At 44.9% G+C, this 27,634-nt stretch overlaps 1 protein-coding gene across 1 annotated transcript in view; it reads left to right on the forward strand.

Moving 5' to 3' along the window:
• Positions 1–16,112, forward strand: part of LOC137544890 (3 beta-hydroxysteroid dehydrogenase type 7-like) — a 63,844-nt gene extending 47,732 nt beyond the window's left edge. The window contains exons 6-7 of the mRNA XM_068265989.1: positions 7,074–7,236; positions 15,694–16,112. Of these exons, the coding sequence (XP_068122090.1) occupies positions 7,074–7,236; positions 15,694–16,112 (582 nt within the window). The remainder of the gene's footprint in view (positions 1–7,073; positions 7,237–15,693) is intronic.
• Positions 16,113–27,634: the final 11,522 nt, after the last annotated feature.

Below are 27,634 nucleotides of genomic sequence, written 5' to 3' on the forward strand. Positions count from 1 at the left end.
TTGCAAGCTCATAATGACAAACAATGTTCTCATGCTTTCTTAAATATGGCCACACATTCAAATGTCAGCCAATCCACAAATGAGACTTGAGAAGTGACCAATCAGAGCAGGCCAAGGGGATGGAGGACCTGATGGGGAACCTCAGTGCACAGGAAGTACAACCCACAAGTGACCTCACTGAAAGAAAACACTCCCATAAGAAAAACGGCTGTTAAGCCACACCCAAAACGGACCTGATGGGGAACTACCATGTACGCGTAAAAATCATCTGATGCGTAAAAATGTACGCATAAACCCCGAACGCGAAAACGCATGAAAACAGTATGCTAAAGGCATCCGCAATGAATGTCAACAAGAAAAAACGCGTAAAAAGCGTAAAAATATACGCAATAGTCTAGGGACGCGTGGAAAAATAACGCGTAAAAACCTCTGAATAAATGCTAACAAAGCGTACGCGTAAAAAGATGGGAGTGGCGTATAAGCATACGCAAGTAGTTAAAGTAAACTGTGCATAACACTATATGTAACAAAATACAAAAACCAGTAAAATATACATATGCAAAAATATACAAATATTGATATGCTCTGATTGGTCACCGCTCATGCATAAATATAAAGAACCTTGATCACATAAAAATATAGAAAAGTACAGGAACAACCTTAAGAAAAATGTTATCTCAGAACATAAATACTAGATACATCCCATAAATTATTCCAAAAATTGCTGAAAAAACCCAAACCTATATTACTGGTCCTGATTGCCACCCAGATCAGAATCTTCTTATATACAAAACGATAAATCGTACTCCCTATTTAAACCTCCTCGACCTACAGTTCCTAAACGTCTAATCCATCCCGCTTCACATTTCAGTAATGCTTTCAATCTATCCCCACCACGCAATGTCCTAGGTACACTATCAATGACTTGTATCCTAAGTTGTGACACTGAATGTCGAGACTCGACAAAATGGGACGACACTGCCTGTTCTTGATTCTGACCGCGTATCGCACACTTGTGTGATGAAAGACGTACACGTAAAGATTGTGTCGTCATGCCAACATAAGCTAAGCCACAAGGGCATTTAATAAGATACACTACATATGTTGAATCGCAAGAATAGCGTCCACGAATCTTAAACTCAGTTCCCAAAGATGGGTGATTAAAGCTATCACCTTTGACGATATGGCTACAAGCATGGCAACTTAAACATGGATAAGTGCCAAATCTGCTCGCCGAGTCAGTAACTACAGGTGTTGTCCCATACTTATCTCGTCCCATTTTATCTCTAATTGTGGGAGGTCTTTTAAAGGACAGAAGTGGGGGATATCTGAACTCATGAACTTGTGGGAAGGACTGGCGTAAGAGGCCCCAATGTTTCCGTACAATGGACCCCAGCTGAGCACTGCAGGCATTGTAAGTGGAAACAAAGGGGAGTCTAAGGCCCTGCTGGCGTCTAGGTCTACTATCCCGGTCTTTAAAGGTATGGTCAGGATAACCTCGTTGCTTAAATTTAGTAACAGTCTCCTGGAGTCGTTGGTCACGCATAGCCTGGTCAGTAACTATCTTTGAAATTCTCGCAAATTGTCCTCGTGGGATGTGTTCTCTCACAGAACGAGGGTGGAAACTGGAGAATTCTAAGAGGGAATTACGGTCAGTAGATTTAACATAAAGGTCTGTGATAAAATGGTTACCCTGACGGATCACCATAGTATCCAGAAATGGGACCCGCTCCAAATCCGAGTGGGCAGTCAATCTAATAGATGGACATTTACAACTCAATTCACATATGAACAGGTCAAGCTCAGAACACGGCCCCCTCCACACGCAAAATACATCATCGATGTATCGCCACCAACACAAGACGTGTCGGCGGAAATACATACTTTGGTATACAAATGCCTCTTCAAAAAGGCCCATAAAAAGATTAGCGTAGGAGGGGGCCACGTTAGAGCCCATTGCCGTTCCTCTCAACTGTTTATAGAAATTCCCACCAAAGAAGAAATAGTTCTCCTCAAGAATAATGCGTAATAATTCAACCGCGAACTTCCTATGTGGAGTCTGAAAATCAGAATGTGTTAATAAAAACCAATCGACAGCCTCTACACCCCCATCATGTGGGATGGAGGTGTAGAGGCTCTCAACATCCAACGTAACAAGAAGAACATCCTCATCCCCAACATCCAATGAATTCAATCTACTAAGAAACATCGAAGTATCCCTTAAATGTGAATCCAGCCCAATTACTAAAGGCTGAAGAAGTTTATCCAAAAAAACTGCTAAGGGGACAAACACAGAATCCACGCCGGCCACAATGGGTCGCCCCGGTGGCCGGCGTGGATTCTTGTGAATTTTGGGAAGAATATAGAAAGTGGGAGTAGCTGGATACTCTTTTTTGAGAAACCTTCTAAGGTCACTATCAATAATACCCTGTTGGATAGCTTTATCAAGAAGATGATCTATTCTTTGAACAATATTGGCTAGAGGATCACCACCAAGTTTCAAATAGACCTCTGATTGGGCCAGTTGGTTCAATATCTCCTCTTGATAATAGGATGTATCAAGCACCACCACTGCACCGCCTTTATCGGCAGCGCAGATGGTGATGGCATCATTTTGTCGTAAGGCTATCAATGCCTCTCTCTCCTGTTTATTCATATTGAAGTGAACCTGAGTCCGTTTTTGCTTGAAATCTTGTTCCACCTTCCTAAGGTCATCCATAACATTCCTAGAAAACAGTTCCACAACAGGATTACTCGGTGGCATAAATGAACTCTTGTTCCTGAGACCATAGTCTCGAAGATGTAAGGAGTCATCATCAGCTGGGGAGAATCTACTCGGTATTGGATTATTAGAAAAAAATACTTTCAATTTGAGAGATCTAAAAAATCGAAAACACTCCTGTTCAAGTTGGAAAAAATCGGGTAATCTTGTAGGACAGTAGGATAGTCCATGACTAAGGGCTCGTGTCTCAATATCAGTAAGGGAATATGAGGAGATGTTAACCACTAATTCTTGCGTTGTCTCAGCACTCTCTTCGAAGATTGTTGCACGTCTCTCTTGTTGCTGGAACCTCCGTCGGACCCTCCTGCCACCTCGTCGTTTTTTCGTTGTGTCGGACGAGGAGAGGCATCTCTAGAAGATGATTGACCCTCGCTTGAAGATCCATTAACGCCAGACGCAGGAGAACCATCACTTGGATGACCCGGTCTCTTGGGCTTGTGAGGTTTACTTCCAGGAAAACGTCTGCGGCGTGAGCCAGATGACTTTTGCCAGGCATATACATATCCGGAGGTGTAATCTTTAGAGTCTCGATGAAATTTCATCCGCTTATTTTCCTCGCCATTCTTTTGATAAAGATCCATTTTAGTTTGCAAATGGTCTAAAAAGGCATCGAGGTCCTCTGCGGACATCAAGAACTCAAGTTCTTCCTCGACACTTTGAATCTTAGTGTCCAGAATTGGTAACTCCTGTTTGATTCTGGCTACAGTATGTACCATGGCATCAAAGCTCGCTTTATTCCATATACGTTCCCAGATGTTGACAAAAGCCGTATCTTTAGGAAAAAGCAGGGGGGCTACATTGGCCCTAACATGACGAGGGATACGTCCAGCATGAAAGTATTCCACCAGAGCTTTCGCATGTAGATCCAGGTCTATGCGGTGTCGCTTTAAATATTCAAGATCCTTCTTAAGAGGTTTAGCATCTGGCTGAGAGATAAATGAAGTGGTATCCTCAGTTCTGGTCATAATCCGTGCAGCCTCATCACCAGTATAGGCAAAGGTAAGATCAGCAGTATTTTTCTCAACGTCAACCATGGTGCCAGTGGTCTTCGAGCAATGTCGTAATGCAAACAAGTGGTTCGACCCAGCACTCTCAATGGAGACAAGCGTGCTATAGCTGATCAGAACTTGTTGCTCATCAAGTTCAAAAATAGCAAAAAAAGAGATATCAGCAGCACCGCTACAGTGAAAAAGTTAGCTCTTTATTAGTGCAGTAAAATCATGTGGCAAAAATAGAGCTGGAGGCAACTACAGCCCGCTGTTTCGAAGCGACATGCTTCTTCTTCAAGTTGCAAGCTCATAATGACAAACAATGTTCTCATGCTTTCTTAAATATGGCCACACATTCAAATGTCAGCCAATCCACAAATGAGACTTGAGAAGTGACCAATCAGAGCAGGCCAAGGGGATGGAGGACCTGATGGGGAACCTCAGTGCACAGGAAGTACAACCCACAAGTGACCTCACTGAAAGAAAACACTCCCATAAGAAAAACGGCTGTTAAGCCACACCCAAAACGGACCTGATGGGGAACTACCATGTACGCGTAAAAATCATCTGATGCGTAAAAATGTACGCATAAACCCCGAACGCGAAAACGCATGAAAACAGTATGCTAAAGGCATCCGCAATGAATGTCAACAAGAAAAAACGCGTAAAAAGCGTAAAAATATACGCAATAGTCTAGGGACGCGTGGAAAAATAACGCGTAAAAACCTCTGAATAAATGCTAACAAAGCGTACGCGTAAAAAGATGGGAGTGGCGTATAAGCATACGCAAGTAGTTAAAGTAAACTGTGCATAACACTATATGTAACAAAATACAAAAACCAGTAAAATATACATATGCAAAAATATACAAATATTGATATGCTCTGATTGGTCACCGCTCATGCATAAATATAAAGAACCTTGATCACATAAAAATATAGAAAAGTACAGGAACAACCTTAAGAAAAATGTTATCTCAGAACATAAATACTAGATACATCCCATAAATTATTCCAAAAATTGCTGAAAAAACCCAAACCTATATTACTGGTCCTGATTGCCACCCAGATCAGAATCTTCTTATATACAAAACGATAAATCGTACTCCCTATTTAAACCTCCTCGACCTACAGTTCCTAAACGTCTAATCCATCCCGCTTCACATTTCAGTAATGCTTTCAATCTATCCCCACCACGCAATGTCCTAGGTACACTATCAATGACTTGTATCCTAAGTTGTGACACTGAATGTCGAGACTCGACAAAATGGGACGACACTGCCTGTTCTTGATTCTGACCGCGTATCGCACACTTGTGTGATGAAAGACGTACACGTAAAGATTGTGTCGTCATGCCAACATTTATGTTCTGAGATAACATTTTTCTTAAGGTTGTTCCTGTACTTTTCTATATTTTTATCAAGGTTCTTTATATTTATGCATGAGCGTTTTTTCTTGTTGACATTCATTGCGGATGCCTTTAGCATACTGTTTTCATGCGTTTTCGCGTTCGGGGTTTATGCGTACATTTTTACGCATCAGATGATTTTTACGCGTACATGGTAGTTCCCCATCAGGTCCGTTTTGGGTGTGGCTTAACAGCCGTTTTTCTTATGGGAGTGTTTTCTTTTAGTGAGGTCACTTGTGGGTTGTACTTCCTGTGCACTGAGGTTCCCCATCAGGTCCTCCATCCCCTTGGCCTGCTCTGATTGGTCACTTCTCAAGTCTCATTTGTGGATTGGCTGACATTTGAATGTGTGGCCATATTTAAGAAAGCATGAGAACATTGTTTGTCATTATGAGCTTGCAACTTGAAGAAGAAGCATGTCGCTTCGAAACAGCGGGCTGTAGTTGCCTCCAGCTCTATTTTTGCCACATGATTTTACTGCACTAATAAAGAGCTAACTTTTTCACTGTAGCGGTGCTGCTGATATCTCTTTTTTTGCTATTTTTGAACTTGATGAGCAACAAGTTCTGATCAGCTATAGCACGCTTGTCTCCATTGAGAGTGCTGGGTCGAACCACTTGTTTCCCTAGCATTTTTAGAAATTTTAACATATTTTATCCTGTTGGCGCCTCTGTTCACCTTTACGCGATACCTGTGTCCACCCCTGGTGGAGGCATGATATACCCTTACTTTTCCGATCTACAGAGAGCGACATCTTAATCCTGAGTGGGGACAGGTCTTAATCTCCCCACCTGCATTTACAGTGGTTGCCTAATCAATAACCCTGGTTTGTGAGTATTATTGTTTACTTATCTTCACTTTCCCAATTCCAATACATACTACACTATATTGGGCTCTCGGTGTTCTCTTCCTTCCTTAAACTGTAGGATATAGGATAAGTGGAACTTATCACTGGTTGTTACATCAGCAGCTGTAATTTGAAGTGGGGCTTAACTTGATGGATCAACAGTGTTGAGAATGCTCATGGGATTTCTTGATCCTTGGGTAGGGCCGGATTTGTACTTTTTACCACCCAAGGCCCACTATCACCCCTGGACTAGCAGCATCCTAAACTCCCTCCCTCAACACGGTAGGGATTACATTATAACCTCCTCTAAGGAAATTTAGTGACATGATGGCAGGGATTAGATTATAAACTCTTTGGTGAGCTGCACATTCATTGAGTGACAGGCAGCTCAGAGATCACTGTAAGTGCCCTTTCACTGCCCCTTCATAACCTCAGTGCCAGATCCAGCTGTTGGTAGCCACCAACCACTATGGGCAAACTCTGTGTAGCAGGACGAATGTTCGGCAGGCTAACTGCTACTGCCATCCTGCTGCCCACATCCCGCCCCTTTGCTTTCCTGGTGCCCTAGGCCCTGGCCTTTGTGGCCTTGCCTGAAATATGGCCATGTGTTTGGGTATCCTGGGCCGATGACTAACCCAGGAGACACTAGCGCGCTACTAGTCCGGTACTATTGATCTTTATCCATCTTGGCACTATACATTAAATTTCAACACTGGGCCCTGTACTATTGCTACTTATCAACCAATTGAGCTGATGCAGGTCAATTGTATATAAAACCAACCTGACTGTTTGATCTACACATTTGCAGGCATAATGCTCCGGTTCATCTTATTGCGCTTTGTTTGGGCTATTGGTGCAAGGCATATGTAACCAGGACTCTGCTCTCTACCATGGTATTACTGCTGCTCCTCCATTGTTGCTTATATCATACAACTTTTGGGGTGTTAACATTTTATTGCTAATACTGCATATAGACTACCTGCATAGATACTAGAAATTATATTCATCTTTTTGCATTTCCTTGTCTTTTTTTTTTGGGTTGTTGCAGCTGAACAATGGCAACAAATTTGTTACCTGTGCCATTCGCCCATGTACTGTTTATGGTGAGAAGACAGAGACTCTCTTAACAATGTACCGGACTGCCAAATCCCACAACAATCGGATAGACTATACTGGTGTGATTGATTCAGAGCACAACATAACATATGTTGGTAAGGGAAATGGAAATAAACCAGAAGTCATCTATCATGTGCTAATGCATTTTCCATTCAGTCATAAAACACACTTATCTAGAATTCCTTAATTGCATTGTACATTTTTTTTTTCATGCTCTGGAACTGAAATTCCATAAGTGAACTATTAAACCTGTTCAGTCTTAACTGCAGAATAGTACTTTCTCCACAAGATGGAGCTGTTTGCTACAATATATTACAATTTTCAAGTAGACACTGGACAGTTTTCACGAAAAAGTTTTTTTGTCTACACCAAGGCCTAGCATTAAAGAGAGTAACATTGAATATCTTGTTATACTTGCCCCTATCAAGCAATAGGCTATATTGGGTAGCACGCCTTGAAGGTGAGGTGCTGAAAGAAGGAGGAAAAATGAGCGAGCATAAGGATATGAGCAACAATGACAAGGCAAGGGACAAATTGTGGCGGGTAGATCAACCATTTCCACAATAGCTAGTTCCCGGTAGACAGTGGTTAATGTAGGGTGACCATATTTTGATTTCCAAAACAGAGGACGATTGGCAACAACAATGCGTACCAGGTCTGTCGGTCTCCTCCGGCCATGTTAAACAACAAGAATCTAGAATCATTGTGCAGCTCTGACTCTGTTGGTACTGCTCCTCTCCTGCACAACGTGACAACGTGCGTGGCTGCGTGCTACGTAATCCTCCACCGCAGTGCAGCAGCGTATAGATCTTACTGCTCCCACAGCAGCGTGACATCATCGGGGCGGAGTGCCCTTCACTGCCGCCCCTCTGCTCCGCAATTTGCTCTCAGTCAGACTCAGTCTAGTGATGGGAATTCCGGCTATTTAGAAAGCATCAGCTCTTCTGGCTCACCCACTCGGCTCCCTTTAAAGAGACACTGAAGCAAAAAAAAAATTATGATATTATGATTTGTATGTGTAGTACAGCTAAGAAATAAAACATTAAGATCAGATACATCAGTCTAATTGTTTCCAGTACAGGAAGAGTTGAGAAACTCCAGTTGTTATCTCTATGCAAACAAGCCATTAAGCTCTCCGACTAAGTTAGTCGTGGAGAGGGCTGTTATCTGACTTTTATTATCTCAACTGTAAGTGAACTGTTTACTTTTTCTCTGCTAGAGGAGAGGTCATTACTTCACAGACTGCTCTGAAAGACTCATTTTGAATGCTGAGTGTTGTGTAATCTGCACATGATGAGAATGATGCAATGTTAGAAAAAAACACTATATACCTGAAAATAAAAGTATGAGAATATTTTCTTTGCTGCTAATCTTCTAGTAATTATTCATAGTACACAACCAATTCACTATATCATATTTTTTTTTCACTTCAGTCTCTCTTTAAAGAGCCATCTCATTCGCGACCCACTATCTCAGTGACTAAGATAGTGGGTCGCGAACGAGCTGGCTCTTGAGCCGAGTGGCCGAGTCAGAAGAGCCGATGCTTTCTAAAGAGCCGGAATTCCCATCACTAGACTGAGTCTGACTGAGAGCACATTGCGGAGCAGAGGGGCGGTGGCGAGGGGCGGAGTTAGTGAAGTCACACTGGGCCCCAGCGTCTAGTGATGGGAATTCCGGCTCTTTAGAAAGCATTGGCTCTTCTGGCTCGGCTCCCTTTAAAGAGCCGGCTCGTTCGCGACCCACTACACCGGACATTTCTAAAACCCGCCAGGACGCCTCGGACAGGACGTAAAAAGTGGACCTGTCTGGGCAAAAGAGGACGCTTGGTCACCCTAGGTTGATGCCTTCCAAAGGTAGTTGAAAAAAAGGAAATCCAGTGAAGCACATCTTCATTTCAAGCACACTTGATTTGGTCAAAAGTGGATTCCCTCCCCCCCCCCCCCCCCAGCACGCTCCTGTCCAGGTGTCTCCTCTATTGCGTTGTTGTCGCTGCGAGTGTTTTGCGCATGAACAGTGCAAGTCTTGCAGAACCACACAAGCACTGAACACCCCTGGCAACTGAAGTGCAATCTAGGAAGTGTGTGGGTGGCAAGGGCGTATCTGGGTAATGTAGCGCCTATGGCACACAGGCAAACACTGAAATTCCCCCCCCCCCCCCCTTCCCCATCACACTACCTTGCCTTATAATAACAGCTTCTTTTCTTGCATTAATACAAGTCCCTCCAGTATAAGAAGCCCCCCCCCCCCCCCGCTAGTATATTACTGGGAGGGAGGAGGCGCTCCAAGATGTGATATGTGGAAGGGATAATGTAAGATGGATAAAACATCAATAAATAGGCTTACCTCTAAAAGAAGTGGGTAGCCCAAATAAACTAATACAATTTTTAATAGAAACCAGACTTCAAAGAATAAACCACTGGCCACTGTGCAGCTTGTATGTTTTACTCTTTGAAGATTAAATAAAACAATTTGTAAAATTGTGCTGGATTGCTTTGGCGAAGTTGGATTACTAACCCAGGTGGTACATGGGTGTATCCGCTGCACGCTTTTGTACCCTGCATCGCTTGAGTGCTGTCCCACACACTTTTTAATGACACCCTAGCAAATGTAGTGACAATTGTCTCCCCAGTATAGCTAGTAGGAGATGTCCTCCAGTATAAGAGAAGGTACAAATGCCAGAGAAACATCCCTCAAGTGAGCACGTAAGAGTATTGGGCGCCCATGGCACGAGCCATGCCTGCACCTCTCTAGATACGCCTCTGGTGGGCGGGACCATGGATGCACAGTAAGCTTCAACTAGAGCTCTAGTTACAGATCTTTCAGAGGGGGCTACCACACAACCCAGGGGACCAGAAGGACGCCGAAGGACCTGAAAGACTATAGGACACTGGAAAAAGCCTTAGGTAAGTAAAAATCCCCTTTTATGGGCCAATTCAGGTGTGCTTTAAGAACAGAATTGCAGACGTTAGTTCACCTATGAGCGTCATCGCCGCAGGTTGGTAATCCACAAATAATTCCCGACCCTCTCTGGGCTCCCGGCAGTGGCTGTTGCTCACCTGCTAATCAGCAAAAGCAGATTAGTAATTTACAAGGTTATTCCCAGCCTTATCTGTGCTTCCAGCAGTGGCTGCAGTGCTTACCTGCAAACAAGATATAGCAGATTAGTAATCCACAAAGTGATTCCCGACCATATCCGTGCTCCCATCAGTGCTCACCTGCTAATCAGCTATAGCAGATTGCTAATTAAAGTGAACCTGAGATGGGGCCACAGCAAAATAAAATATACATACCTGAGACTTCCACCAGCCCCCTATGGCTGGATCGCTCTCACGTCGTCCTCTTCTGACTCCCCGTTCGCCCGGAAGTCCTCCGACCCGGGGCCAACTGTGCATGGACAGCCTGGCCATGTGTGCGCTCCCGCCGTGTTCACGTCGCCCGCCATGTGACAGTGTAGTGACTAGCAGTACTTCTAGGGTGCCAAGTTCAGACCTCAGCCAGAACATTATCTGCATGGAGTATGTACTGTATGTTCTACCTTAAGTTGTGTGGGTTTCTTATACAGTAGGTTAAAGAGGAGCTGTTAGGTATAGGGTCTCAGAGAAAATAAACACATATATCAGTAGCTAAAGATTGGCTGTACTTACATTACATATGCATTTCACTGTCCACGTTTGGATTTCACAGAATTTGTATATAGTATATGCAGAGATAGATGCTCCTGACAGCTCATGGCAGGCTCCATGTTTGTGAAGCCAAATGTGTCGTCATGTCCTGCCTGCTTCTGATCACAGATAAGCTCGTTCTTGAACAACACGGTGTGCAGTGAATATTAATGAGCCATGTGGCTAGGAACAATAGCTGACTTCTGCAGTGAAACTCTGCCCCGAGATTTATCAGTGTTTCGCGCTGGACTGATTAGAAGCTCCTGTACCGTCTCATTAGCAGCCGAGGGGAGGGCCCCAGAATGCTTTGCAGTTTAGCTGCGGCTTGCGTCTTTATGGGTCTATAACAGACTTTAAGATAAGCACACATCAAAGGTAACTGAAATGTTTATCTTCACTAATGGCTTTTGAGCTTCCTTCTAAACTGTTTAACACAGGAGAATAGAGGTTTAAATTAGCTTCTGCAGCCTGACAGTTACTCTTTAAGGGGACTCTACCCTCGTTCTCTTCCACACCCCAAGAACATACTGGTAAGTTAATGGCTTTTCTCTCCAATTCTGTTTAGTAAGCCAGCAACTATTCAGTAAGGAGACCTTGGGCAAGATTCCCTAACACTGTTACTGCCTACTGAGCGTACCCTAGTGGCTGCAGCTCTGGCACTAGGAGTCCGCCAGGCAGGGTTGCCACCCAGGGCCGGATTACCAACTAGGCAACAGAAACAGTCGCTTGGGGCCCCCATTCAGAGTCAAAGGGGCCCCATCAGCACATAATCCAGCCCTTGCAATCCTGTCAAAAGACACCGCCCGCTGCTGATTATCTTCAGAGCCGGGCTCTCCTCCTGGGTCCCCCTCCTGCTACTGTGCGCTCTGCCGCTGCCCGCTCCTCCCTCCCTTCCCACAGAGAACCACAGCTGCAGCGGGCAAGAATGATAGCAGCAGATGACAAATGCCCACTCGCATACAGTATCTGTGATCCAAGCAATAGAGGTCCCGTCATCCCGAAACCCATCTGTCTCCTCTACAGGGCTGCCGCTAGCTCTGAACTTCCTGATTCTCAGATCAGACAGGAGATAGGAAGTATTAATAGTAGTAGTAACAGAGTGGCGGCACTCTAGAGGAGACAGATGGACTCGAAGTTGCCGCTGCTAATCCGTGCATTGTGCACCCGCAGAGGAAAGTGGGCTGTTGCCCATAGCCAGAGGTGGCCTTAGAGTACGCGGGGCCTGGGGCGAGTGTCATATGCGGGGCCTAGAGACATGTGCTGTGGATACACGTTGTGGAAGCACACACTGTATAGGTTAGATAGGTAGGTGCCTCCAGTATAGGTTAGATAGGTAGGTGCCTCCAGTATAGGTTAGATAGGTGCCCCGCAGTATAGATTAGATAGGTAGGTGCCCTGCAGTATAGATTAGATAGATAGGTGCCTGCAGTATAGATTAGACAGGTAGATGCCCTGCAGTACAGATTAGATAGGTAGGTAGGTACCCTGCAGTATAGATTAGATAGGTGCCTACAGTATAGATTAGTTAGGTAGGTACCCCGCAGTATATATTAGATAGGTGCCTGCACTATAGATTAGATAGGGTGGTGCCCTGCACTATAGATTAGATAGGGTGGTGCCCTGCAGTACAGATTAGATAGGTAGGTAGGTACCCTGCAGTACAGATTAAATAGGTGCCTGCAGTATAGATTAGCCAGGTAGGTACCCCGCAGTATATATTAGATAGGTGCCTGCAGTATAGATTAGCCAGGTAGGTACCCCGCAGTATATATTAGATAGGTGCCTGCAGTATAGATTAGCCAGGTAGGTACCCCACAGTATATATTAGATAGGTGCCTGCAGTATAGTTTAGATAGGGTGGGGCCCTGCAGTACAGATTAGATAAGTGCTTGCAGTATAGATTAGATAGGTGCCCTGCAGTATAGATTAGATAGGTGCCTGCAGTATAGATTAGACAGGTAGGTGCCCTGCAATACAGATTAGATAGGTAGGTGCCCTGCAGTACAGATTAGATAGGAAGGTGCCTGCAGTATAGATTAGTTAGGTAGGTACCCCACAGTATATATTAGATAGGTGCCTGCAGTATTGATTAGGTAGCGTGGTGCCCTGCAGTACAGATTAGATAGGTGCCCTGTAGTATAGATTAGATAGGTGCCAGCCTGCAGTATATGTTAGATAGGTGCCTGCAGTATAGGTTAGATAGGTGCCAGCCTGCAGTATAGGTTAGATAGGTGCCAGTCTGCAGTATAGGTTAGATAGGTGTCAGCCTGCAGTATAGAGTAGATAGGTGCCAGCCTGCAGTATAGATTAGATAGGTGCCTGCAGTATAGATTAGATAGGTGCCAGCCTGCAGAATAGGTTAGATAGGTGCCTGCAGTATAGATTAGGTAGGTGCCAGCCTGCAGTATATGTTAGATGGGTGCCTGCAGTATAGATTAGATAGGTGCCAGCTTGCAGTATAGGTTAGATAGGTGCCAGCCTGCAGTATAGTTTAGATAGGAAGGTGCCTGCAGTGTAGATTAGATAGGTGCCAGCCTGCAGTATAGGTTAGATAGGTGAATGCAGTATAGATTAGATAGGTGCCAGCCTGCAGTATAGGTTAGATAGGTGCCAGCCTGCAGTATAGATTAGATAGGTGCCAGCCTGCAGTATAGGTTAGATAGGTGCCAGTCTGCAGTATAGATTAGATAGGTGCCAGCCTGCAGTATAGATTAGATAGGAAGGTGCCTGCAGTGTAGATTAGATAGGTGCCAGCCTGCAGTATAGGTTAGATAGGTGCCTCCAGTATAGATTAGATAGGTGCCAGCCTGCAGTATAGGTTAGATAGGTGCCTGCAGTATAGATTAGATAGGTGCCAGCTTGCAGTATAGGTTAGATAGGTGCCAGCCTGCAGTATAGATTAGATAGGTGCCAGCCTGCAGTATATCTTAGATAGGAAGGTGCCTGCAGTGTAGATTAGATAGGTGCCAGCCTGCAGTATAGGTTAGATAGGTGCATGCAGTATAGGTTAGATAGGTGCCAGCCTGCAGTATAGGTTAGATAGGTGCCAGTCTGCAGTATAGATTAGATAGGTGCCAGCCTGCAGTATAGATTAGATAGGAAGGTGCCTACAGTGTAGATTAGATAGGTGCCAGCCTGCAGTATAGGTTAGATAGGTGCCTGCAGTATAGGTTAGATAGGTGCCAGCTTGCAGTATAGGTTAAATAGGTGCCAGCCTGCAGTATAGATTAGATAGGTGCCAGTCTGCAGTATAGATTAGATAGGTGCCTGCAGTATAGATTAGATAGGTGCCAGCCTGCAGTATAGGTTAGATAGGTGCCAGTCTGCAGTATAGATTAGATAGGTGCCAGCCTGCAGTATAGGTTAGATAGGTAGGTGCCCCACAGTATAGATTCTATAGGTAGGTGCCCTGCAGTATAGATTCTATAGGTAGGTGCCCTGCAGTATAGATTATATAGGTAGGTGCCCTGCAGTATAGATTATATAGGTAGAAGCCCCGCAGTATAGATTACATAGGTAAGTGCCCCGCAGTACGGGTTAGATAAGGTGGCTGCAGTGCTGGGGAGAGCGGGCATAGTTGTTAAAACTCACGTGCCTTCACCGATGCTCACAGCAACTACCATCTATTTCCTCTCCCAGCATCTGTGTATTGGTAACAGTGCCCCCTGTGGTGACATGCGGTCACGTCATCCCAGGGGGAGCTGTTACCAATACACAGATGCTGGGAGAGGAAATATATGGTAGTTGTGAGCATCGGTGAAGACACGTGAGATTTAACAACTATGCCCGCTCTCCCCAGCACTGCAGAGGGTGCGGGGCCTCCTCAGGCGCGGGGCTTGGGGCGATTGCCCCACTTGCCAACCCCAAAGGCCGGCTGTGCCCATAGCAACCAGTAGCGCGGCTGCCCCGGTGTGTGCGGCATGTTGCTGTGCACACAGCAGCTGCACCTTTTCACTCTACTATGACATGATGGGGGGGGGGGGGGGCAAATCAGTTACTTTGCTTAGGGCCCCATTTAGCCTTAATCCGGCTCTGTTGCCACCTCATCCATTTAAATACCAGCACATATGAATTATACATGCCTTGTGGCTAGTTAGATGCAGTTTAGGCCCTGATTATGTGTGAGTAGCCCCAGAACCTGTATAACTTAGATGCATCGGTATTTAAAGGGATGAGGTGGCAACCCTACCGACAGGAGTAAATTGCAATATAAATATTATTTTTAGTATTTATATAGTGCCAACATCTACCGCAGCGCTACACAAAGCATATTATCTTGTCACTTGACTGTCCCTCAGACATTCTAATCCCTACCATAGTTGTATGTCTATGTTGCGTTGCTTATGTATCGTAGTCTAGGGCCAATTTAGGGGGAAGCCAATTTACTTATCTGTATGTGAGGAGACTGGAGTCTCTGGAGAAAACCCACACAGACACAGGGAGAATGTGTAGATAGTGCCCTGGCTGGCTTTCAAACCAGGGACCCAGCGCTGCAAGGCAAGAGTTCTAACCACTACGCCACTGTGCTGCCTGTGTGTTATCTTGATACCTGATCATAAAACTTTTCTGCACAGTTCAGCTCCCAATATATTGGGAATGGAGTGCTGTCTAGTTGCCAAGGGATGACCAATAATATGCAAATTTTTCCCAGTTTATGCAAATGTATGCAAATTGTTATGCAAATTTAGGCAGTTTGAAAATGGACCAATTAATTTAAACCCAGGTTTAAATTAATTGGTCCATTTTCAAGCTGCATATATTTGCATAAAAATGTTGGAACTCGGAAGTATTTGCATATCATTGATCATTCCTAGTTGCTATGTAATAATGTAGCACTGTCATGATCCAATAAAGTTGTTGAGCCCATGAATGCATGTGGTCTTGTTGCAGGTAATGTGGCGTGGATGCATGTCCTTGCTGCTCGCCACATGCAGCTGAAGCCAGCTCTCCTGGGCGGACAGGTGTTCTACGCATATGACGAAACTCCGTTCACAAACTGGATCAAGCTATATCATGAAGTGTACAGAGGAATTGACCCCAGCATACAGATCGGAGCACAAATTCCCTACTGGAAGTTGTGGTTGATTGTATCAGTATTTAACTTAATAAGATTCTTTTTGAAGCCATTTTGGAATCTAAAGCCTTTCCTCACTTTGCCGATTCTGAAATTACTTACTGTTACATACTATCATGACTCAGACAAGGCTTTTAGGCATTTCAACTACAAGCCCTTTTATAGCTGGGGAGAGAGCAAGCGCAGGACCTGCCTATGGCTGAAACAGGAAACCGAAACACTGAAAAAGCAATGAAGAAACTCCTTGAAGGCTGATTCCTGCCTATATCATGTTGTTATCAAGCAAAGTAAAGGACTATTTTAAGTTCTCCTAAACCGGGTACAAAAAAAATTAATGAAGATTAGGGCCCTGGCGCTGTTCGTTGTCCTCGGGGACCCCACCCCTGGTACCCTGATCCTCTTCATATTCAGTGGGGTTCCAATCCATGCAAGCACAGGCACAAGCTCCAATCCGTGCAAGCACAGGCACAAGCTCCAATCCGTGCAAGCACAGGCACAAGCTCCAATCCATGCAAGCACAGGCACAAGCTCCAATCCGTGCAAGCACAGGCACAAGTTCCAATCCATACAAGCACAGGCACAAGTTCCAATCCATGCAAGCACAGGCACAAGCTCCAATCCGTGCAAGCACAAGCTCCAATCCGTGCAAGCACAGGCACAAGTGCCAATCCATGCGAACACAGCAAAAGCAAGTGCTTGTGCACGGGCGCTTTCTTTCACTGCACATGTGCAGGTTGAATCTTGCGCCTGTGCAGTTCAGAATAGCTCTGTGCCACTCGGAGCAATTTCTGGGAGCCTGCGGAAATAAGAGTACTAGATGTGGGGAATGGGGGAGGAGGAGGATTCCAAGGACAACAAGCAGCTCCAGGACACTAAGTAAGAGGTGATCTAGCCCACCATGGGCTTCAATCAATAGGTTTTCTCCCTGAGTCAGGGGTACTTTCCAGCAACACTTTGGCTTCAAGCAGCAGGGACAGCCATACTACCCAGGAAAAAAAAACATATATAAGTAGATAACTACGTGCTCTACTTACATAACAGATGTATTGTATTGTCCATGTTTTGATTTCAGTGAATTTTATATAGTAAATAAAGAGAATTATGTTACTTGGATTTGCCATCTTGATTCCTTCTGACTGAAGCCACTCATGATGTAATTTCCTCCCTCACTTTATTTTTTTCTCCTAGAAACTGCACTGCCATAGCTAGCTTGCTTTGTAAACAGCTCACTGAACTGCCCTCAGCCAATCAGTGAGGAGCAGAAATGTGGGAGGGGTGATGACAAGCTTCCTTCTCATTGGCAATGGCAAAAATAGAGCCAGGGAGATAAGATTTATTAAAGTAGAAACATTTCTGATTAGATTGGTATGGTTTCAGGCTGCATATTAAACACAGAGCAGTGCGTAAATAGAATTTGATTTTGTGGCTGTCAATCCCTCTTTAAAGTGGACCTGAATTCTTGCACAGGACAAAAAGAAAACAGAGAGAAATCCACTCTGTATGTATTTAGAGAATTTAACCTGTCTAATTCCCCCTCATTTGTGACTAATCACAAGTGTAATTCGATCTATCAGCTGTGTCGGCACAGGAATCTTGTCAGCCTCAGCAGAGCAGCTATTTGTAAACACAGGATGTTAACCCCATGTCTGCTTCCATGAAAGCAGGAAGTAGTCACATTTTAGATTTATTCCAGGATTTCTATTAGCTGTAACAAAGAAATGTTGTTCTTTAACCACTTGAGGACTGCGGTGTTAACCCCCCCTAGTGATCAGGACATTTATTGCTTAAATGGCCACTGCAGCTTTAAGGCCAAGCTGCAGGGCCGAACAACTCAGCACACGAGTGAGCCCCACCCTTTTCTCCCCACCAACAGAGCTCTCTGTTGGTGGGGTCTGATCGCCCACCAGCTGTTTTTTTTTGGGGGGGGGGGGGTAAATATTTATTTTATGAAATTTTCAATAAAATTTTCAATTTTTTTTTTATTCTATATCCTTCCCTCCCCCTGCCAGCCAATCAGCGTGATCAGCTGTCATAGGCTTCAGCCTATGACAGCCGATCACTGTTTAGCCTGCCAGGTGGACAGCCGTGTCACACGGCTGTCCCCAGTACAGCAGTGCTGCAGATCGCAGTGATGTACAAAGTAATTAGACGGCGGGTCCGCCGTCTAACAGTCTCCCGATTGCCGCTTGGAGACTAAAGGCGCGGAGCTCCGCCCCCCAAGCTGGAGATGTGCGCGATCTCCTGCTAGCCCCATAGACGGCCGTTCACGCCAGTGGGCGTGGAGCGGTCCTGGGGCTGCCGCACTGCTCACGCCGACTGGTGTGGAGCAGTCGGCAACAGGTTAAATGTTATTATACTGTTGCTTTTTAGAGTAGAGGTGAAGTTCTGAGTTCAGATCCACTTTAATTAGGTGACTGTACAGAAGGTGGGAAAGTATAAAGTGGATGTGACAGGGACTCACCTCACCTCCCAAATACATCAGTTTTCATTACGGTAGCATGTATTAATTTTAAACTATAATGGCCAAAAAACGTAGAAATAATGAATTTTTTTCCATTTCTTTCTGAATCTTCCTGTTAAAATGGATTTAGAAAAAAATAATTCTTAGCAAAATGTACCACCCAAAGAAAGCTTAATTAGTGGCGGAAAAAACAAGATATAGATCAATTAATTGTGATAAGTAGCGATAAAGTTATTGGCGAATGAATGGGAGGTGAACTTTGCTCAGATGCATACGATTTTCGACACTGTAGGCTGAAGTGGTTAAAGGACATCCAAAGTGAAAATAAACTGATGAGAAAAACAATTGTATCTATCCTCAGTCTCCTAAAAATGACTTTTTTTTTAGATATCCCACAGTTTTATTTTATATTTAAATCTAGTTTTTACGTTTTTACTGTTTCATTGTCTGTTCATTGACACCTTCATTGAAGTATGCTAGAGCTGAAATGTATGAAGCATTGACCCTTTTTATCTCTTTCCTGCTCTCAGAAGCCATTTACTGACAGGAAAGTGTTTTATGGCTGTAATTACTTACCAGTGAGGGTTATGCCATAGTCTGACCCAGTCTGACCCGGTCCTGACCAGGGCAGAAACCGTCATTTGCATACCTAATGTTTAAGGCCCCGTTCACATTACAAACGCGGACGGCCATGCGTGCGGAACGCAACGCATGCGAACGTACGCCATCCACGTTTGTGTGCGTTGCGTGGCTGGTCCCATCACTGAAAAGTGAATGGGACAGCCACGCGTTTTTGCAAAAAATGCGTGCAGCATGCGTTCCCGGACCACACAGGTCTGGAACGCATGCAGTGTGAACATCAGACAGTGCACTCTATGCACTGTCTGATGTCATGCGTGTCGGCCTCCCGCACGCGTTTCCAAAACGCGGCTGGAAACGCGTGCAGTGTGAACAGGGCCTAACTTTTTTCAGGCAGAGAAAGAAAAAAAGGCATAGTTATTTATGTGCTAGTGTAACGATTGCGGAATAATCTCCGTGATCAGCGCACAAGGTGTGCGCTGACACGGCGGAAATCCTCCACAAGCGTATGAAGGGGGGAACTCAGCTTTGGTGCAAGCACCAGTAGAGGGCAATTCCCACCGGCAGATGGCGCTGTGGAGTGCAGACGAGTACAACCGCTGCACGGCCACAGATGCCAGATGGGGATTGTACGGATCAAGACAATGCGGGGCAGAACAGCCCTTAAAGAGAAAGAGCACAGGTGCAGGATAAATGTGTGTTCACCAAACTAGTCGCGATCCAGCGACGGTGAACAGCAGAAACAAAGTAGAACGCAATCAGCAGAAACAAAGTAGAACGCAATCGCGAGAGAGGCGATTCCCAGAGGGGACACAAGGCTTAAGCAAGACAGGGGACGAGAGTAGCAAAGGCACAGCAAATCATACAATGAGAAGATCCCGTATATACTCGGCTATAAGTCGAGAAATTTAGGACTAACTCAAAGTGTAAAAGTGGGGGGGTCGACTTGTACTTGAGATAGTCCTAAATTTGCCAACTTATAGCCAGGATGAGAGGGCTGCCTTTCTCTCTCCCCCTCCCTGTAGTGGACTAGTGGCCGGGCACTTTCATCCTCCCACCCACCCACGATTACCCAAAGGACCTCCACCACTCTCTATCTTCCCCCTGTGTAAAATGCTGTGGAATCGCCGCAGCCGACTTACGATTCCAGCACCAGCCGTCATTCGCACTCCTCTTCCTCATTCGCACGGCATCTTGTGACTTCTGGAGGCGGTATTCTAATGCACGCAAGTCTGCATACCGCCGGCCCGTAGTCACATGACGCAACATGAGTGAGGAAGTGGAGAGTGCATGAAAGCTGGTGCTGGTATCGTAAGCCGGCTGCGGCGATTGCGCAGCATTTTACACAGGGGGAAGATAAAGAGTGGTAGACGTCCTTTGGGTGATCGTCTGTGCTGGACTCATACCGTAAGTCAGCTGCGGCGATTCCGCAGCATTTTACACAGGGGGGAGATAGCGTAGTGGACGTCCTTTGGGTGATGGTGGGTGGAAGGTAGGGAGGATTAAAGATCCCGGCAGGCACTTCACTGCTGCTGCACACAGCATTCAATTACACGGGGGAAGATAGAGAGATGTAGACATTCTTTGGGTGAGGGAGGGAGGATTAAATTCCCTTTCAACCATTTTGCTCCTGCTGTGGACTACCCAGCATTTCATTACACACGGTGGGGATGGGGTGGATAGAGAGGGGGACACCCTTTGGGTGATGGTGGGAGGTAGGATCAATGTCTCCAGCCACTAGTGCTCTGCAGGGAGGGAGAGAGACAATGCACGGCTGCACTTGGGGGCCAGGAGGGGTTAATGGCCACAATACTGTGTGCAGTGCAGCTATTAACCACTCCTGGTCCCCAAGTGCAGTTGTTAACTTTTAGAGGTAGACTTATACTGGAGGCACAGAACAATTCCAGCTTAAGGGGCTCAAATATTGGGGTCGACTTATACACGAGGTCGACTTGTATCCGAGTATATACGGTAAGGAAAATAACTAACGCTAACAAACGCGAACACCGCACTCATTCGCAACAGCGAACGCGTTTACAGCATGGTCTTGCGTGTTAAGCACAACAGAGACAAGCACGCCACCCTAACTAACCCCGACAGACAAACATGAAACAGAGAACGCGAGCGCTTGCTTAACGGTTACCTCACCGAGCCTACAGCAAGCGTTCGTATCAGACAAAACAGACAAATGGAAAACAGGAATAAGGGAGGAAGGATCCGCTGCTCTTTCCGCCAGAAGGAGTGCGATCCGAGTTCAGGAACAAGATTACAGATCAGAAGGATCCACAGCCGCTACCGCTAGGGGCTAGTGCGATCCAAGCAAGACAGGCAGATGAGATAGCTGGTAGCAACCGCTGCTCCAGCTATACGCCAGGAAAACAGAACAGAAGGATCCACAGCACTAGCACAAGGCTAGTGCGATCCAGGCAAGACAGATCAGAAGGATCCACAGCACTGCCGCTAAAGGCTAGTGCGATCCAGGAAAACAGAACAGAAGGATCCACAGCGCTAGCGCAAGGCTAGTGCGATCCAAGCAAGACAGATCAGAAGGGGCTACCAGTAGCAACCGCTGCCATGGTTAGCACCCAGACAAACAGAACGATTTCCTGTCGAACACCGCTGGGACAGGACAATCGCAACAGACAGACAAAACAGATAGGCAATCTAACTGCACTAGGAAACTGTACAGTTCCGAGAATTACTCTAAGATAACTTTAACAAGAAATAGCATGGCTGATACTCTAGGAGTGTTTACAACAATCCCTGAAGAAATGACCAGCAAAGGACTCTGGGAAACATAGCTTTTTATACTGCCAGGCCAAGGAGGCAGATAGGTGATTTGCATAACCAATGTATGCAAATCCCTCAGCAGCAGAACAGGCCTGGAACTTGCAAAGAAAAGACAGGTCTCTCTTCCAGAGACCTGCAGCCCACAGACTAGAGGAATGGTCAAACAGCTGTCTGCCTGTGCAGCCAGCTGAGCGGATCCTTACAGCTAGGCACTGTACATACACATGTCTATCTCATCATGTTACATGTCACCTCAGTTGTCCTTTAAAGACCTGGGTGTAACCGAAGTCGGGTAGGTGTTGTTTCCTCACCTCCAGTTCAAGTAGGGACGCGCCACATAGGGTGAAGCAGGTGGAGTTAGATTGGGGCATAATAGCTGACTTGTGGGCAAATAGCCTACCAGGCCATACAGGATGTCACACCAGAGACTCATCGGGACCCGAACCCCATAGGGCGACGTCAGGGGCGAATGTCCCACAAGGGAACCTATACCTGGCTTCCTATACAGGGGGCACCTATACCTGGCTACCTATACTGGGGGCACTTATGTTTTGGTCACACCGCGGCCATAACTGCGATCATTCCAAATCAGGGGGCGCCTCCTCACAAATTTGCAGCAAAAAGCCTAGAACCGGCCCTGGGCGACGTCAATCTAGCGTGTGTATGAGCCTTTATAAGTATCAGGACCCCATAATACACACATTGAAATGTTTACTTTAGGATTTTTGGTTTTGATTCAAATGTACTTTTGTAACTGGTAACTAGAAAAAAAAACAATAACTTTTTTTAACCTCTTGAGGACCACAGGCTTACACCCCCCTAGTGACCTGACCAGGCTATTTTTTACAATGCAGTACAAACAGAGTAGTCCGTGCACCACTTCTACTTTTGCATTATTTCCTCAGCAGACAATTAGTTACAGCATTCAGAACCAGCACTTAGCGTAACATAGTGGAAAGATCTGACCTTTAGTCCAGGATCGTGGTGGGACAGGTGAGGGAGGGTGACCAGGGGAAGAGTGGTCGGCGCAACAGCTGTTTTGTGCCGGTGTTGCGCTTGTTCATGTGCAGGAGGCCCTGGACTCCTGCACGTGAACAAGCGCTACACCGGCGCGAAACAGCTATTGCGCCGTCCACTCTTCCCCTGGTCACCCTCCCTCACCTGTCCCACCACGATCCTGGACTAAAGGTCTGATCTTTCCACTATGTTACGCTAAGTGCTGTTTCTGATGATGTAACTAGTTTTCTGCTGAGGAAATAAATGCAAAAGTAGAAGTGGTGCACGGACTACTCTGTTTGTACTGCATCAATCAAGTGTCTTCTCCATTTAAGTCTGAATGCACACTTCCTGCGCGATTTCCCAAAAAAACAGAGCAGCGTGAAATGGGACAGATTGAAGTGCAGTGCAGTGACTTCAAAAATCCCCCACCACCAAGTGCCAGGTAAAAATCTTCTTGTGTGTACACTATTTTTTACAATTCAGCGCACTGCAGCTTTAACAGTTTGCTGCAAGGCCATATAACTTAGCATACAAATGAATCTTGCCCCCTTTTCTTGCCACCAACAGAGCTTTCTGTTGGTGGCATCTGATATTGCTGCTGCAATGTTCATTTTTTTTTTTTTATTTATTAATTTCAATGTTTTTTTAAAAAAAATAAAATTGTTTTTTTTTTTTTCTTTTTTTTACTTCCACCTTCCCTCACTCCTCCCCAAGATCCACTCATGATCTCCTCTCATAGGCATTAGCCTATGAGATGGGTCAGTTTGTGAGCCAGTCGAGGGGACAGCTCAGTGACAGAGCTGCCCCCCGTTGATCGCAGTTAATTGCAGCGCTGTACATATAAATAACAGCTTTTTTTTCCTTAACAGCCTGCTCCCCTCCGTGTCTGGGCAGGGAATGGCATGCGCGCGTTCCCTGCAAATCTTCGCCCCCAGGGCTTGACGCCAATCGCCATTGGACAGTACTGGGGGAGCCACTCTGCGGCTGCCAATTCGCGTTAGGCGGTCGCAGAGTGGTTACAGTAGCACAGTGGCATAGTTTGAATGATCTCCGTGTTTGCGTGGGTTTCACCCGGGCACTCTGGTTTCCTCCCACATCCCAAAAACATACAGGTAAGCTTCTTGGTTTTCCTCCTCTAGAATTGGCCCTAGACTATAATGGACATAAGACTATGGTAGGGATTAGATCAGGGGTCCATAAAGGTTTTGGGTCGAGGGCCGGGTCAACATACTTCAGACTGCTGGGGGGCCGGAGTATGCATAAAATGATGTCTTTGCGGGCCAGACAGTGAAGCATACCCAGGTGACAACCTGTAGTCTAATTGGACAGCAGTGTCACCTGATCAGTGAATTACTGCTTTCTGGCTTCCATGTGGATAGGTGGTGCCCGCACTGCTATTCTATATGTGGATCACCAATATTTAAAGATGTAGCTGACCGCATCTATAAGTAATACATTTTGTGTGTGGGGGCCGGTAAAAAAGCCTCAGGGGGGCGCATTCGGCCCGCGGGCCTTAGTTTGAGGACCACTGGATTAGATACTGAGCCCCTCTGAGGGACAGGTTGTGGCATAACTAAACTCTGTAGAAGAATTTGGCACTATATGAATACTAAATAATAATAATTAAAAGTATAAATGTTACAAAATGTTCTTCCTATGCAATACCTAGCGTAGAAGTACTGTACATTGTGAAACACACATTTAGAGGTCAGTTTATAACTGAGCAGACCGGCTGTTCACTTTCTGTATAGTCTTTCATGGAAAAGCACCATTGAATATGATGGCGTTTTTTGATAAATCAAGTATAACAGTAGAACGTTTGCACTGTTCCCTATGCTGTGCAGAATTTGGAAAGACATTCCAGAGGTCTACTCTAAAAGTCCAGTCCCCTGCTGACAGATAGCTCTCTGTATGACTGCTTGGCTACAATGCTGTGAAAAGGGATTAGTCATTTCCTTGTTTCTCACAGTAATGCACATTTCTCACAATTAATGGATTCTCAGCTATAAACAAAAAATGTACTATTAGGCAAAAAGGATCAGAGGAAGTGTGAAACACAGTTCTTAAAGTGCTAGTGCACATATACTTAAGTGCATTTAAAATGACTTAAAATGAACCAGAGATGAAGCACCCTCATGTATTTTACCATATATATCAGTGGGAACATTAGAGAAAACACTTACCCTGCTCTCTGTTTCATCCTTCACTGCTCAGCGTGCTTGTTATCAGCCCTGATAAAATCCCTGACTGAGCATTCAGTCTGGCTTTGCTCAGGGATCATTATAGATTAGTCTGTCTTTTCTGATGTTGTTTCAAGCCCAAGCCTGCCCTCTTCTGGCTCTGCTATAATGACTCGGCTCTAATGATTCCTGAGCAAAGCCAGACTGAATGCTCAGTCGGGGATTTTATCAGGGCTGTTACCAAGCAGGCTGAGCATTGAAGGATGAAACAGAAAGCAAGGTAGGTGTTTTCTCTAATGTTCCCACTGATATATATAGTAAAATACATGAGGGTGCTTCGTCTCTGGTTCACTTTAAATTGAGGCCCTGATCAATAAGGCAATGCACTTGCATTCTTTATTGTACACAGGCATGTCAACCCTAGGATGTAGGTCATTGCTGATGCTTAAGATTTTGTGAATGGAGAGTACATTAGAGGCCAGACAGGTCCCCAGTGGCTTAATACAAGTACCTTGAGGTTAACGCCACATTCACACTAGCGTTAAATAAAAGGAAAATGTGTTGTGTTGTCAATGCTACGCATTGGACCTTGACATTAACATATGGCCATTTTGCTTGTTCATTTCTCATAGGAATATTGCCATGAGTACCTGTGAGGCTTTCAAAAGATGCTGCATGTACTCTCTACATATTTCAACATGGATGAATCATCGGCATCCATTTATATCCTGTCTCTATATTTTCACTGTCACTCACCCAGTAGCAGTAACAAAGCGCCACTGCTGGCATTTGATGCTAGTGTAAAACTAACCTAAACTGTTATTAAACTTCTAAGTGTACTTGTCCATCTCCTCTGCCCAGATGATTGAAAAAAATGGGTCCGTTCACATTTCATACTTTTTGGTCCAATTTTTAAAATGCAAGAAGTTTGCCCATTGTAGGAAGGCTGACGCAGTAATGTCATCTGCAGTGCAGCATTTCTAACAGTATGCAACACATTGGCCTCAATTCTGGTAGGGTTATCAAACAAATTACCTCATGTGAGGTAAATTATGAGGTAATTCATGAGGTAATTTACCGAAAATAGCTATTCTCACGGAAATTAGTGGGCACGTTTAACCAGTTTAACCACTTGAGGACCACAGTCTTTTCGCCCCTTAAAGAGAATCTGTATTGTTAAAATCGTACAAAAGTAAACATACCAGTGTGTTAGGGGACATCTCCTATTACCCTCTGTCACAATTTCGCAGCTCCTCGCCGCATTAAAAGTGGTTAAAAACAGTTTTAAAAAGTTTGTTTATAAACAAACAAAATGGCCACCAAAACAGGAACTAGGTTGATGTACAGTATGTGCACACATAGAAAATACATCCATACACAAGCAGGCTGTATACAGCCTTCTTTTTGAATCTCAAGAGATCATTTGTGTGTTTCTTTCCCCCTGCAGCTATCTTCCACTGAAGTGTCAAGCTGTTTCTTCCTGCAGAGTGCAGACAGCTGTGCCTGTATGTAATTCCTCAGTATGTGAAAGCCCAGCCAGCTCAGAGGAGGATTTATCCAGCTTGTAAAAGATAAGAGAGAAGAGAGAAGCTGCCCTTATCTAAATAATACACAGGCAGTGTGCAGAGAGGGGCCTGGAGGGGGGAGATGCATCACAGAACCACAACACTGAAGAACTTGGCAGCCTTCCAGACACAGGCTGACAAGTCTGACAAGAGAGAGATAAGTTGATTTATTACAGAGATGGTTATAGTAGAACGTGCTGCAGTAAGCCAGAACACATTCGAATAGCTTTTGGAACTTGTAGGATGATAAAAAACAGGATGCAATTTTTGTTACGGAGTCTCTTTAAGGACCAGAGCCTTTTTCTCCATTCAGACCACTGCAGCTTTCACGGTTTATTGCTCGGTCATACAACCTACCACCTAAATGAATTTTTCCTTTTCTTGTCACTAATACAGCTTTCTTTTGGTGCTATTTGATTGCTGCTGCGAGTTTTAGTTTTTATTATATTCACCAAAAAAGACATTAATTTTGTCAAAAAAATGATTTTTTTTACTTTCTGTGCTGACATTTTTCAAATAAAGCTAAATTTCTGTATACATGCAGCACGAAAAATGTGGACAAAACATGTTTTTGATTAAAAAAAACCCATTCAGTTTATATTTATTGGTTTGGGTAAAAGTTATAGCGTTTACAAACTATGGTGCAAAAAGTGAATTTTCCCATTTTGAAGCATCTCTGACTTTTCTGACCACCTGTCATGTTTCATGAGGGGCTAGAATTCCAGGATAGTATAAATACCCCTCAAATGACCCCATTTTGGAAAGAAGACATCCCAAAATATTCACTGAGAGGCATGGTGAGTTCATAGAAGATTTTATGTTTTGTCACAAGTTAGCGGAAAATGACACTTTGTGAAAAAAAAAAGTTTCCATTTCTTCTAACTGCGACAAAAAAAAAAATTAAATCTGCCACGGACTCACCATGCCCCTCTCTGAATACCTTGAAGTGTCTACTTTCCAAAATGGGGTCATTTGTGGGGTGTGTTTACTGTCCTGGCATTTTGGGGGGTGCCTAATTGTAAGCACCCCTGTAAAGCCTAAAGGTGCTCATTGGACTTTGGGCCCCCTAGCGCAGTTAGGCTGCAAAAAAGTGCCACACATGTGGTATTGCCGTACTCAGGAGAAGTAGTATAGTGTGTTTTGGGGTGTATTTTTACACATACCGATGCTGGGTGGGAGAAAT

This window comes from Hyperolius riggenbachi, chromosome 2 (assembly GCF_040937935.1).
Source record: "Hyperolius riggenbachi isolate aHypRig1 chromosome 2, aHypRig1.pri, whole genome shotgun sequence".
In the NCBI taxonomy this organism is placed as follows: Eukaryota; Metazoa; Chordata; class Amphibia; order Anura; family Hyperoliidae; genus Hyperolius; species Hyperolius riggenbachi.